General features: G+C 38.8%; 1 protein-coding gene across 2 annotated transcripts in view; it reads left to right on the forward strand.

Annotated features, from left to right (window-relative positions):
- The window catches only part of LOC133561865 (retinoic acid receptor beta-like), a 35,856-nt gene extending 22,867 nt beyond the window's left edge, over positions 1–12,989 (forward strand). For both annotated transcript variants that reach the window (XM_061915478.1, XM_061915479.1), the window contains 3 exons: positions 6,909–7,113; positions 7,182–7,340; positions 10,825–12,989. In XM_061915478.1, the coding sequence (XP_061771462.1) occupies positions 6,909–7,113; positions 7,182–7,340; positions 10,825–11,030 (570 nt within the window). In that variant the 3' untranslated portion in view covers positions 11,031–12,989. The remainder of the gene's footprint in view (positions 1–6,908; positions 7,114–7,181; positions 7,341–10,824) is intronic.
- Positions 12,990–15,004: the final 2,015 nt, after the last annotated feature.

The raw sequence follows: 15,004 nt of genomic DNA on the forward strand, positions 1-15,004 counted from the left end.
AGGTTTTTCTGTTGTATCTACGCGGTTATGTGGTAGTTGCTAGGTCCTGCCATGCGCATAACAGCTTACCTACGGAACAAATTACAATATCGCATACACTAATGTAAAGCATATCACCTAGGAACTCCAAAATTATTATCAGCTCAGTTTTGACCAAAATTGAGTTACTGGGTTTTGCCTTTGGATGGGAGTTATCTGCTTATTGTTTTAATAGTGTTTTAGTGAGATTTTAAAGATTGTAAAGACATACCTCGAGGTCGGATGGCTAATGTGAACACGCAGTGTCTCAAAGAGAAGCCGAGGAGCCAAACTCACAGCTGCTGCAGGACGACGAATAATCCACTGATGTCTCCGGTATAATATATATCACAATTTCCCCATCCAAAAACATTCTGGTTGACGTAGAGATACATGTTCGCTTGACCGCTCTGTGTTAAAGCTTCACAAAAAACAAAGAAGCACCGGCTGTGTTTCGGTGCTAAAGACAGCTGCAATCCACTGCTTTCCACCAACAGAATTGTTCTTTATAGTCTCCATTAGTAATTGAAAAAAATTGCAAAAGATTCAGCAACATAGATGTCCAAAATACTGTGTAATTATGCGGTCAAAGCAGACGACTTTTAGCTGCGAGTGGCGCAGCGCTAAAATTTTCCTTACAGTCCGTGACGTCACGCGTACGCGTCATCATTCCGCGACGTTTTCAACAAGAAACTCGCGGGATATTTAAAATTGCAATTTAGTAAATGTCGGTTTGTACCGAACCAACATTTCTGGGTACCGTTCCACCTCTGATAAGAATGTATTGTGGCAGCAAACACTTTGTACAAAATAAATAACTGCAATAATTCCACATAAGACTGAAAATAATCCACCTAAGTTATACAAATAGCAGTAAAAATGTATTAAAACATGTAATTCCAAGAATGCCATTGCTCCTCTAGCAAGTAATTTGTGACAGCAGCAACTTTGTGCAAAAGGAATATTACAATTCCAATTAAAACTGTAAATAATCCACCAAGTCATAGATATGGCAATAAAACAGAAGAATGAAACATGTCTTTACAGGAATGACTTTGCCGCTCTCACAAGTAATTAATTAGGATGGAAACCTTGTTCTAAATAGTTACGATTCCAAATAAGATAAAAGAAATATCCACCAAGTCATAGAAATGGCACAAAATTGTATTAAAACATGTCATTTCATGAGTTTACTCGCCCCTTTAACAAGTAATTCAAGACGGAGGCAAATAAATAATTGCAAAGATTTCAAATACAACTGGAAATAATCCACTAAGTCATATAAATAGCTATTAAAAAGGACTAAAATGTGTCTTTTCAAGAATTCATAACAGCGGAAAACCTGTGCAAAAAAAAAAAAATACAATCAGAATAATTCCAAATAAGACTGGAAATGATCCACCAAGTCAGAGAAATATAAACTAAATGGCAGAATAGGACATATCAGTACAAGATTGACCTAGCCACGCTCACAAGTAATTCATAATTAACATTCCAAGTAAGACTAAAAAGAATCCAAGTCATAGAAATAGAAACCTTGAAAAAGATAAATATTCACGATTCCAAATAAGACAAAAAAATTATCCACCAAGTCATAGAAATTACTTAAAATGACATATATAAGAATGTGTTGTGACAGCAACAAATTTGTACAAAACAAATAACTGCAATAATTGCAAATAAGACTGGACTTAATCCACCTGTTATAGAAATAGCAGTAAAAATCTATTAAAATGTGTAATTTCAAGAATGCACTTGCTCCTCTAACATGTAGTTTGTGACGGCAGCAACTTTGTGCAAAAGGAATATTACAATTCCAATTAAAACTGGAAATAATCCACTAAATCATAGAAATGGCAATAAAACAGAAGGATGAAACATGTCTTTACAGGAATGACCTTGTCGCTCTCACAAGGAATTAATTAGGATGGAAACCTTGTTCTAAATAGTTACTATTCCAAATAAGACAAAATAAATATCCACTAAGTCATAGAAATGGCAGAAGATTGTATTAAAACATGTCATTTCATGAGTTCATATAAATAGCAATAAAAATGACTAAAATGTGTAATTTCAAGAATTCATAACAGCGGAAAACTTGTGTAAAAAAAAATAAAATCAGAACAATTCCAAATAAGATTGGAAATTATCCACCATCCATCCATTCATCCATCCATCTTCTTCCGCTTATCTGAGGTCAGGTCGCGGGGGCAGTAGCCTAAGCAGGGAAGCCCAGACTTCCCTCTCCCCGGCCACTTCGTCCAGCTCTTCCCGGGGGATCCCGAGGCGTTCCCAGGCCATCCGGGACACGTAGTCTTCCCAACGTGTCCTGGGTCTTCCCCGTGGCCTCCTACCGGTTGGATGTGCCCTAAACACCTCCCTAGGGAGGCGTTTGGGTGGCATCCTGACCAGATGCCTGGATCACATCACCTCCGTGTGGAGGAGCAGCGGCTTTACTTTGAGCTCCTCCCGGATGGCAGAGCTTCTCACCCTATCTCTAAGGGAGAGCCCCGCCACCCGGCGGAGGAAACTCATTTGGGGAGCTTGCACCTGTGATCTTGTCCTTTCTGTCTTGACCTAAAGCTCATGACCATAGGTGAGGATGGGAACGTAGATCGAACGGTAAATTGAGAACTTTGCCTTCCGGCTCAGCTCCCTCTTCACCACAACGGATCGGTACAGCGTCCGCATTACTGAAGACGCCGCACCGATCAGCCCATCGATCTCACGATCCACTCTTCCCACACTCGTGAACAAGACTCCTAGGTACTTGAACTCCTCCACTTGGGGCAGGTTCTCCTCCCAAACCCGGAGATGGCACTCCACCCTTTTCCGGGCGAGAACCATGGACTCGGACTTTGAGGTGCTTATTCTCATTCCGTTCGCTTCACACTCTGCTGCGAACCGATCCAGTGAGAGCTGAAGATCCCAGATGAAGCCATCAGGACCACATCATCTGCAAAAAGCAGAAACCTAATCCCGCAGCCACCACACCGGAACCCCTCAACGCCTTGACTGCGCCTGGAAATTCTGTCCATAAAGGTTATGAACAGAATCTGTGACGAAGGACAGCCTTGGCGGAGTCCAACCCTCACTGGAAACGTGTCTGACTTACTGCCGGCAATGCGGACCAAGCTCTGGCACTGATCATGCAGGGAGCGAACTGCCACAATCAGACAGTCCGATACCCCATAATCTCTGAGCACTCCCCACAGGATTTCCCGAGGGACACGGTCGAATGCCTTCTCCAAGTCCACAAAGCACATGTAGAACCCTGCTGAGAGTATAGAGCTGGTCCACAGTTCCACGACCAGGACGAAAACCACACTGTTCCTCCTGAATCCGAGGTTCGACAATCCGGTGTAGCCTCCTCTCCAGTATACCTGAATAAACCTTACCGGGAAGGCTGAGGAGTTATCCACCAAGTCAGAGAAATATCTACTGAACAGCAGAATAGGACATATCAGTACAGCTTTGATCTCACCATGCTCACAAGTAATTCATAACTACCATTCCAAGTAAGACTAAAAAAAATTCCACCAAGTCATAGAAATGACTTAAGATGAAACGTATAAGAATGTACAGTATAGTAACAGCGACAACTTTGTACAAAATAAATAACTGCAATAATTCCACATAAGACTGGAAATAATCCACCCAAGTTACAGAAATAGCAGTAAAAATGTATTAGTACATGTTATTTCAAGAATGCACTTTCTCCTCCGGCAAGTAATTTATTACAGCAGCAACTTTGTACAAAAGAAATATTACGATTCCAATTAAAACTGGAAATAATCCACCAAGTCATAGAAATGGCAATAAAACAGCAGAATAAAACATGGCTTCACAGGAATGACATGGCTGCTCCCACAAGTAATTCATTAGAGTGGAAACATTGTTCAAACTAAATAGTTACTATTCCAAATAAGACTAATTATTATCCACCAAGTCATAGAAATGGCAGAATATTTTATTGAAACATGTTATGTCGTAAGTGTGCTCGCCTTTCTAACAAGTAATTAGGGACTGCCACAACTTTGTACAAAAGAAGTAAATGCGACAATTCAAAATAAGACTGGAAATAAATCCACCAAGTCAGAGACATACAGTAACAGTAAAAAGGAATCAAATGTGTCGTTTTGAGAATGCAGTCTCCCCTTTAACAAACAATTTGTGACAGTGGCAGCCTGGTACAAAATAAATAATCACAATGACTTCAAATAAGACTGAAAATAAACCATACAGTCATAGAAATACCGATACAACAGCCGAATAAAACATATCAGTACAGGATTGACCTTGTCACTCTCACAAGTAATTCATTAGAGTGGCAACCTTATTCAAAATGAAGAATTACAATTCCAAATAACACAAAAAAATTATCTAATAATTCCATAGAAATGGTAAAAAAGTTATTAAAACATGTTATTTTACAAATGCGTCTAACAAGTCATTCATGACAGTGACAACCTTGTACAAAATAAGTAATTGCAACGATTACAAATAAGACTGGAAATAATCCACCAAGTCAAAGAAATAACAGTATAAAAGACTAATATGTGTGATTTCAAGAATCCACTCGCCTCTCTAACAAGTCATTCATGACGGCAAAAACCTTAAACAAAATAAGTTATCACAATGATTCCAAATAAGACTGGAAATAATCCACTAAGTCAAAGAAATAACAGTATAAAAGACTAAAATGTGTTGTTTCAAGAATGCACTCGCACCTCTAACAAGTCATTCATGACGGCAGAAACTTTGAACAAAAGAAATGATCACGATTTCAAATAAAACTGGAACTAATCCATGAAGTCAGAAAAATAACAGCAAAAAGGACTAAAATGTGTTGTTTCAAGAATGCACTCGCCCCTCTAACAAGTCATTCATAACGGCAGAAACCCTGAACAAAAGAAATGATCACGATTCCAAATAAAACTTGAAATAATCCACCAAGTCAGGAAAAATGACAGTAAAAAGGACTAAAATGTGCCCCCTTAATAAATAATTTGTGATAGTGGTAACCTTGTTCAAAAGAAATAGTTGATTGAATATATGATTGATTATATTGATAAATGATTCCAAATAAGACTGGAAATATTCCATAAAGTCATTGGAATAGCGGTAAAAACAGCAGAATAAAACATATCAGTAAAGGATTGACCTTGTCACTTTCACAAGTAGTTCATTAGAGTGATAACTTTTTGTTCAAAATAAATAATTACAATTCCAAATAACACTTACAAATAACCTGGTAAGTCATAGAAATGGTAGAACATTTTATTGAAACATGTTATTTCACAAATTCGCTCGCCCGTCTAACAAGTCATTCATGACAGCGACAACCTTGTACAAAAGAAGTAATTGCAAAAATTCCAAAAATGACTGGAGCCAATAGATAGATAATGAATGAAATAAGTTTATTTCGGTCATATAATCAATCAAATCAAATCAATCAACCATTGTGTGTGATCAGTTTTACAGTACATGTTATATGTATACAATAATGCACATTTACACACGAAAGAAAAGAAAAAGAATGACCAAAAAAGGAATAGGCTTATATTTGCCTATCCTATACCTTCACAGACAATTAGATTGCCTGGAACATCAACATAAAAAAATAAATAAATCAATAGATAGATAGATAGATCATACTTTATTGATTCCTTCAGGAGAGTTCCTCCAGGAAAAATTTAAATTCCAGCAGCAGTGTACAGAGTTGAGATCAATTTAAAAAGTTAAAAATAAATAATGGGGGTATAAATGGAAACAAAATAGAAAAATATTACAAAAAGAATAAAAATTAAAAGTAACAATGGGAATAAAAATATAACAGTAAAATAAGAATATAACAAGAGAAACTAGGCAGTCGTGACTATGTTATTAAAAAGTAAAAAAGTAATCCACCAAGTCAGAGAAATAACAGTAAAAAGGACTAAAATGTGTTGTTTCAAGAATGCACTCGCCCTTCTAACAAGTCATCCATGACGGCAGAAACCTTGAACAAAAGAAATGATCACAATTTCAAATAAGGCTGGGAATAATCCACCAAGTCAGAGAAATAACCGTAAAAAGGACTAAAATGTGTCGTTTCAAAAATGCACTCGCCCCTCTAACAATTCATTAATCACGGCGGAAACTTTAAACCAAATAAGTTATTTTAAGTCCAAATAAGACTGGAAATAATCCACCAAATCAGAAAAATAAAAATAAAAAGGACTTAAATGTGTTGTTCAAGAATGCACTCTCCCCTCTAACAAGTCATTCATGATGGCGGAAACTTTGAACAAAATAAATTATCACAATTCCAAATAAGACTGGAAATAATCCACCAAGGCATAGAAATGGCGGTAAAACTAACTGAAATGGGCTATTTCTGGTGTGAAAATATTTTTAACCCAAAAAGGTGAAATTAAATCATCTACTACGGTACAGTGGTTGAAAAACACTGCTTTGGAGTGCCCTGGACGGCGTGGCGCAGTGGGTCCCTGGTTCAATCCCCACCTAGTACCATCCTCGTCACGTCCGTTGTGTCCTGAGCAAGACACTTCACCATTGCTCCTGATGGGTGCTGGTTAGCGCCTTGCATGGCAGCTCCCTCCATCAGTGTGTGAATGTGTGTGTGAATGGGTAAATATGGAAGTAGTGTCAAAGCGCTTTGAGTACCTTGAAGGTAGAAAAGCGTTATACAAGTACAACCCATATTTCACTGATGTACAAAATGAATAGTCTCCAGTCTTCCTAAGAAGACTGGAAATAATAACCAAGTCAGAGAAGTAGCAGAAATAGCGTTGCAAGAACTGATTAATTAGCAACTAAAATCAATGATTTGATTGACAGCAGGTGATACATTTTGGACTATTTTGTGGTTCCTGTGATGTTTGCAGATTCTGAGGATCTGCACCCGCTACACCCCCGACAACGACACCATGACGTTCTCCGACGGCCTGACGCTGACCCGCACTCAGATCCACAACGCAGGCTTCGGGCCCCTGACGGATCAGGTGTTCACCTTCGCCGGCCAGCTGCTGCCGCTGCAGATGGACGAGACGGAGAGCGGCCTCCTCAGCGCCATCTGCCTGGTCTCCGGAGGTAACGCCGTGTGTCGCACGCCGGGCCGGCACCTCCTCAACCAGCTTCTGGCATGTTTTTGCCGGCAGACCGTCAGGACCTGAAGGAACCGTCCAAGGTGGAGGTGCTACAGGAGCCTCTGCTGGAGGCGCTGAAGATCTACTCCCGCAAGCGGCGGCCCAGCCTGCCTCTGGTGTTCCCCCGGGCCCTCATGAAGATCACAGACCTGCGCAGCATCAGCGCCAAAGGTGGGCCTGCCACTCAACACTTTGAGGGCACTCCAAAGCAGTGTTTTTCAACCACTGTGCCGCAGTAGATTATCTAATTTCACCTATTTGGGTTAAAAATATTTTTTGCACACTAGTAATTAAAATCTACAAATTATGTGTTGTTGTTGAGCTCGGCAGCGTAACCGTGTAATACTCTTCCATATCAGTAGGTGGCAGCAGGTAGCTTAAGTCGGAAACAGCGGGAGGCAGCGTGCCGGTAAAAAGGTATCTAATGCCTAAACCAAAAATAAACAAAAGGTGAGTGCCCCTAAGAAAAGGCATTGAAGCTTAGGCAAGGCTATGTAGAACGAAACAAAAACTAAAATGGCTACATCCATCCATTTTGTCTACTGCTCTTCCCTTTTCGGGTCGCTGGAGCCTATGTCAGCTGCATTCGGGCAGAAGGCTGTGTACACCCTGTACAAGTCGCCACCTCATCACAGATAGACAGACAACATTCACACTCACATTCACACACTAGGGCCGATTTAGTGTTGCCAATCAACCTATCCCCAGGTGCATGTCTTTGGAAGTGGGAGGAAGCCGGAGTACCCGGAGGGAACCCACGCAGTCACGGGGAGAACATGCAAACTCCACACAGAAAGATCCCGAGCCCGGGATTGAACCCAGGTCTGCTCAGGACCTTCGTATTGTGAGGCAGATGCACTAACCCAGGGGTCGGCAACCCAAAATGTTGAAAGAGCCATATTGGACCAAAAATACAAAAAAAAAAAATCTTGTCTGAAGCCGCAAAAAATGAAAAACCGTATATAAGTGTTATAATGAACACATTATGTAAGTGTCTATATTAGCTATATTGACTTATTGTACCCATTTTTTACAAAATTTGAAAACATTAGTAAAACAGGGGCTTCTTAGAGGGTGATATATTGTTTAAATATTACTGGCTTAGAATATCCAAGTTAAAGAAAATGGCGGGCTGTCTTCTTCGAATGGATTTATAACAATAAATGCAAGCTGGGTAATGTTTGCTGTGGCCTGGAACAACATGGCACACAAACAACTATCAGAAATGCAGCCAATATTACGTACAGAGAATGTCACGAGAAATGCAGATACAAAGTCAATAACATCAACAAAGCTCACATTTGTGCATCTCACACACAACATAAATAGTTTGGTGGACAAAATAAGACAGAGAAAGAGTGGCATAAAACAAGAAAATTGTACATGTAAACAAACTTTGGTGAGTTCTAGGACCGCCAAAATTAGTAGGACAAAACGGCACTCACCAAATACTCTCATCAGAAAAGCATGTTTAAAGGCCTACTAAAATTAGATTTTCTTATTTAAACGGGGATAGCAGGTCCATTCTATGTGTCATACTTGATCATTTCGCGATATTGCCATATTTTTGCTGAAAGGATTTAGTAGAGAAAATCGACGATAAAGTTCGCAACTGTTGGTCGCTCTTAAAAAAGCCCTGCCTTTCCCGGAAGTAATGCGCCTGACGTCACAGATTGTCGGACACCTCATATCCACCAATTGGTTACAATCAATTACGCCAGTAGCGCGAGCAATTCTGACCGAGAAAGCGACAATTTCCCCATTACTTGGAGCGAGGATGAAAGATTCGTGTTTGAGGATATTGATAGCGACGGACTAGAAAAAAAAAAAGCGACAGCTCCGGGCGACGGCAGTGTGAGCATTTCAGATGTAATTGGACACATTTACTAGGATAGTTCTGCAAGATCCCTTATCTGCTTATTGTTTTAATAGTGTTTTAGTGAGATTTTAAAGATTGTAAAGTAAAGATTGTAAAGACATACCTCGAGGTCAGATGGCTGCGTTGAACACACTGTGTCTCAGAGAGAAGCCAAGAAACCAAGCTCACAGCTGCTTCAGAACGACGAATAACGCACGGATGTCTTCGGTAAGATATATATCACAATTTCCCCATCCAAAAACATGCTGGTTGACATAGAGAAAACATGTTCGCTTGACCGCTCTGCTTTTACAACAAACAAACAAACGCCGGCTGGGTCTCGGTGCTAAAGACAGCTGGAATCCACCACTTTCCACCAACAGCATTGTTCTTTACAGTCTCCATTATTAAATGAACAAATTGCAAAAGATTCAGCAACACAGATGTCCAAAATACTGTGTAATTATGCGGATGTGTGTGTGCGCAGCGCTAATATTTCCTCACAGTCCGTGATGTCACTTGTACACGTCATCATTCCGCGACGTTTTCAACAAAAAACTCCCGGGAAATTTAAAATTGCAATTTAGTGAACTAAAAAGGCCGTATTGGCATGTGTTGCAATGTTAATATTTCATCATTGATATATAAACTATCAGACTGCGTGGTCGGTAGTAGTGGGTTTCAGTAGGCCTTTAATATAAATCTTGGGATTGTCCTCCTCGAAAAACCCTATTAAAACAGAAATATATTTTTTCCCATATCTTTTTTTATGTTCCTACATTTTTGTAAAGCTCCAGGGAGCCACTAAGGAGTCTCTTGAGCCGCATGTTGCAGACCCCTGCACTAACCCCTCTTCCACCATGCTGGATGACAGCAAAAACTTACAGTGGAGAACAGACGGTGTCCACAAAGTACATCCCAACAATGTCCCCACAAAGAAGGATAAAAACAACGTAAATATTCTTGACTGCTAAAACAACGTAGATCCGGGAAATATCCCTCAAAGAAAGGCATGAAACTGCTGCAGGAAAATACCCCAAAAAGAAAAAAAGCCACCAAAACAGGAGCGCAAGACAAGAATTAAAACACTACACACAGGAAAACCCCCCAAAAAAGTCAAAATGAGTTACAGCGTGATGTGACAGTACTTTGAGTCGAGCGTTATACTGATGGTTATATGTTTTGAAATCATATCCAACAATTGTAATGACGACTTTTCACTGTTGACTACATTTTTTTTTTTTTTTTATGATTTCTGCTGGTGGTGTACCTCCCCATTTTTTCAACGCAAAAAGACTTAGACTTCCTTTTTATTGTCATTCAAATTTGAACTTTACAGTACAAATAAGAACGAAATTTTGTTTCATTAGCTCTTGGTAGTGTAGGATAATAAAAAAAAGAGCAATAAGGGGCAGATATAAATAAATATATTACTGTACAGATAAATACATTGCACTTTTTCACATGCGTCCATGTTTATGGATGTATGTCATATTGTCTTTTTTATTCCAGCGAGTTAATCTATTTTTGGGGGAGTTGAAGGAATGATTTAATTATGATGTGTTCAAGAGTCTTACAGGCTGAGGGAAGAAGCTGTTACAGAACCTGGAGGTTCTGCTACGAAGGCTGCGGAACCTCTTCCTAGAGTCCAGCAGTGAAAACCGTCCTTGGTGGGGGTGGGAGGAGTCTTTGCAGTTTTTCTAAGCCCTGGTCAGGCAGCGGCTTTTAAATGTGCCTCAGCTCAAAAAAGGTTGAAAAACAAATGTTCTACAGAACCTGACCTTCGCTTTCCTTCAGGGGCAGAGCGAGTGGTGAGCCTGAAGATGGAGATTCCGGGCGCCATGCCGCCGCTCATCGAAGAGATGCTGGAAGACCTGCAGAAAGTGGAGAAGGACCAGAAGAAACTCTCGGAGAGCCGAGGAGCGAGGTCGTATGTGACGCCGCCTCACTGCTCCTACACTTCCTCCTCCGCCTCTTCTTCTTCTTGTCCTCTGAAGATCTAACTTTCTCTCTCCACTTTCTGTATTTATGTTGCCGAATTACATCTCATGGACGTCTCTTACCTCATGAAATAACCACGTCTTTAGTTTGGATGCACAAGAAATATCTGACCAATTTTAGGAATTATGAGGATAAATCCGCTCATATTAAAACCCTCTGGGGACGTTTGACTTGAAAACATTTTGGATTATTTTTGTTTTTTTACTTAAATTTGTTTAAAAAAAAACACATCATGTTTTTGATTTGACCCTTTTGAAGGCCTGTTAATCACATGACGTCATAAGTGTAAACTAGTAAAATATGTTATGCAGAATTACAACTAAATAAACTCTGACATTAGATCAAAATGGGTTCAGATTATAATTAACTGGTATTTTTGTTGAACTTGATTGAGAGATTTGAGTGAAAAAAGAAAAACAAAAAAGAAGCCAAAATGTTACGAAGGACTATGTCGTGTTTGACAAAGGGTATTGTAGAATAACTACCAGTGTGTCATGTACGTCTCAAAGAATTGGACATTAAAATATTAAAACAATTATATACAGTATCTAAAAAACAAACAACAAATTAATAAACTTTCTTTTTTATAAACAAGCAAAAAAGATGACAACGTGCAGAACTGAGCTGTATGCGTTGCTCTGCCAACACGCACGCACACACAGAAGTCCGTATGGTGCCCTCACAAACGATCAGAAATCACAAAAATCCTCAAACATTTTGCTACAATAATAAGAATTTTTAACAGTCTGCGCAAACACACAAATGTCCAAAAATGTTTTTATGTATTCCTACCCCCTTTCTGCTCTGTCACTGACAATGATTGTCGATCGGAACAGTTTGCAAACTTAGGTTTTATTTAGGTTCCATGTTTTATTTTGCACTAAAATGTTGTCACATTTTGGCCAACATTTGTGCCGTTACTAAAATATTGTTCTTTAAGGTTTTTATTTTAATGTAAATTAAAAAAATTCCAATTCCTTCACAGGTGTACGATACACTGCTAGTTATTCCACAAGACCCCAAAGCCAAACAGAAGTTGTAAGTTCATATTTTTCTTTTTCTTTTCTTTCTTTTTTTTTTTTACTCAAATCTCTCATTCATTATTTTATTTTAACCCTTTAAATGCCTTCTGATCAAATAGTGGCACATTTTTTTTTAAATAGCACACATTTGCATAACACAAGTTATTTGACTAATTTGTGACTTTATCTGATTAAAAGGCCTTCCAATTTATAATAAAAGCAACACACATTTGAATTATTTTGAAATGTTTTTGGGAAATTGGAGCAACAAAAAAAAAAGTAATATTTTTACACTTACATGTTCTGTTTGGCTTGAAGATAATAAAAAAAATCAACACTTTTTTTAACACGTAAGGTTAAAAAAAGTGTTGAAATCGTTTTTGTACAGTAATGTTCGTCACAGGATAGACGTACTTATAAGTGAATGTGTCCACATCACACATCACGTATGTAAAACGTAACAAAAGTGTCGTCACAGGACTCCAGTGGACTGTTTGCAGTTTTTGTCCCGCTAGTTCATCATCATGTCGTATACTTGAAATAATAACACTGCTAATAATGTTCACTTCTGCTTGCCGGGTGACTTTTTCAATGCCTTAACAAGCCTTTACAAGCTGACGAGTTTACAATATCAATAAAGCTATAGATTGTTTTATCAAACTGAGTACTGTCGCTGTGACGACCTCTAACAGCAGCTCACTCCTTCTGCGTACAATCTAATGTGATATGTACTTTTTTTATAAAAAAAAATATTAAACACCGCTGCTGACTCATGTCTTTGCATGTCACAATAATGCTAATATCCTGTATTTAGAGTTAGTAAGGTTTTATGTGCCCTTGTATTAGTTAGCCCTGGGAGATAAATCCATTTTATCGAAATATTCAAGTTTTTTTGCTGCAGACGATTTTAAAATGTCAAAATAAATGTTTTTTCTCCTTTTTGCTTCTGCATACTTTTTGCACCCAGCAGCTTCCGCTCTCCCCCTGAGAGCGAGAAGTTTGTTCCAAAGAAAGGAAAAGTGTTGTCAGTGGTTTGGATTTGCGGCAACAGGCTTGGAAGGAATGACTGCACGCTGCAAAGTTATTCCTGCATCTGAAACAGAAGCATCCAGCTGAACGGGGGGAAAGTCTTTACGAGGCAAACAAGAAGATAACAAACTCCTGCTAAAAATCAGTGTACTGTGGTGGAATAATGTACTTAAGGTATGTATGATAATTAATAAGCACAATGAGAAAAGATCACTAAAGATGAGGTACCCACGCAGCAGAAAAGCTTGTTTTTAGCCACTTACTAAACCTCTCAATGCTACATTTTTATTTGCATAGGTATTTTATTCAATGTAGAAGTTTTGCCTACTATATGACACAATAATTTTATTTGATTAGGACAGGAGTCAGCAACCCGGAGCTCTCTTTAGAGCCGCCGTAGTGGCTTCCTGGAGCATTTTTAAAAAAGGATTGATAATGGAAAATGATGGGGAATTTTTTTTTTTTTTAGTATGTTTTTGTTTAAGGACAAACATGACACAAACCTTCGTAATTGTTACAAATGTGTGCATGCTTCACTGATGAGAGTGAACATCATTTTGTCCTACTAATTTTGGCGGTTCTTGAACTAACCATAGACGCCATAGACGTTTGATCCAAAGAAAGGAAAAGTGTTGTCAGTGGTTTGGATTTGCGGCAACAGGCTTGGACGGAATGACTGCACGCTGCAAAGTTATTCCTGCATCTGAAACAGAAGCATCCACCTGAACGGGGGAAAGTCTTTACGAGGCAAACAAGAAGACAAAAAACTCCTGCTAAAAAAAAAAGCGTACTAAGGTGGAATAATGTACTTAAGGTATGTATGATAATTGATAAGCACAATGAGAAAGGATCACTAAAGATGAGGTACCCAAGCAGCAGAAAAGCTTGTTTTTAGCCACTTACTAAACCTTTCAATGCTACATTTTTATTTACATAGGTATTTTATTCAATGTAGAAGTTTTAGTATGTTTTCTGTTTAAGGACAAAAATGACAGAAACATTCCTAATTGTTACAAATGTTTAATATGTTTGTGCGTAAGCATCACTAATGAGAGTGAACATCGTTTTGTCCTAATTTTGGCGGTTCTTGAACTCGCCATAAACGTTTGATCCAAAGAAAGGAAAAGTGTTGTCAGTGGTTTGGATTTGCGGCAACTGGCTTGGAAGGAATGACTGCACGCTGCAAAGTTATTCCTGCATCTGAAACAGAAGTATCCAGCTGAATTTAAGGTATGTATGATAATTAATAAGCACAATGAGAAAGGATCACTAAAGATGAGGTACCCAAGCAGTAGAAAAGCTTGTTTTTAGCCACTTACTAAACCTCTCAATGCTACATTTTTATTTACAAAGGTATTTTATTCAATAAAGAAGTTTTGCCTACTCTACGACGCAATAACTTTATTTGATTAGGACGGGAGTCAGGAACCCGGACCTCTCTTTAGTGCCGCCCTCGTGGCTGCCTGGAGCATTTTTGAAAAAGGATTGAAAATGGAAAAAGATGGGCATTTTTTTTTTGTTTGTTTTAGTATGTTTTTTGTTTAAGGACAAACATGACACAAACCTTCCAAATTGTTACAAATGTTTCATATGTTTGGGTGTATGCTTCACTGATGAGAGTGAACGTCGTTTTGGTCTACTAATTTCGGCAGTTCATGAACTCGCCATAGTGTGAACCGTTTGTTTCCATGCTAAATCTTCCACTACGTCTTTGTCTCATTTTGTCCACCAAACGTTTTATACTGAGCGTGAATGCCCAAAGGTGCGTTTTGTGGTTAAGGGTAAAATATTTTCTGCAGAACAAACATACATGATACAAACCTTCCAAGTTGTTAGAAATCCCACTGTTTATGTAACACATGCTTATTTGGCAAGCACCGTTTTGTCCTACTAACTTCAGTGATCCTTGAACTCATCGTAGTTTG

This window comes from Nerophis ophidion, linkage group LG11 (assembly GCF_033978795.1).
Source record: "Nerophis ophidion isolate RoL-2023_Sa linkage group LG11, RoL_Noph_v1.0, whole genome shotgun sequence".
NCBI lineage: Eukaryota > Metazoa > Chordata > Actinopteri > Syngnathiformes > Syngnathidae > Nerophis > Nerophis ophidion.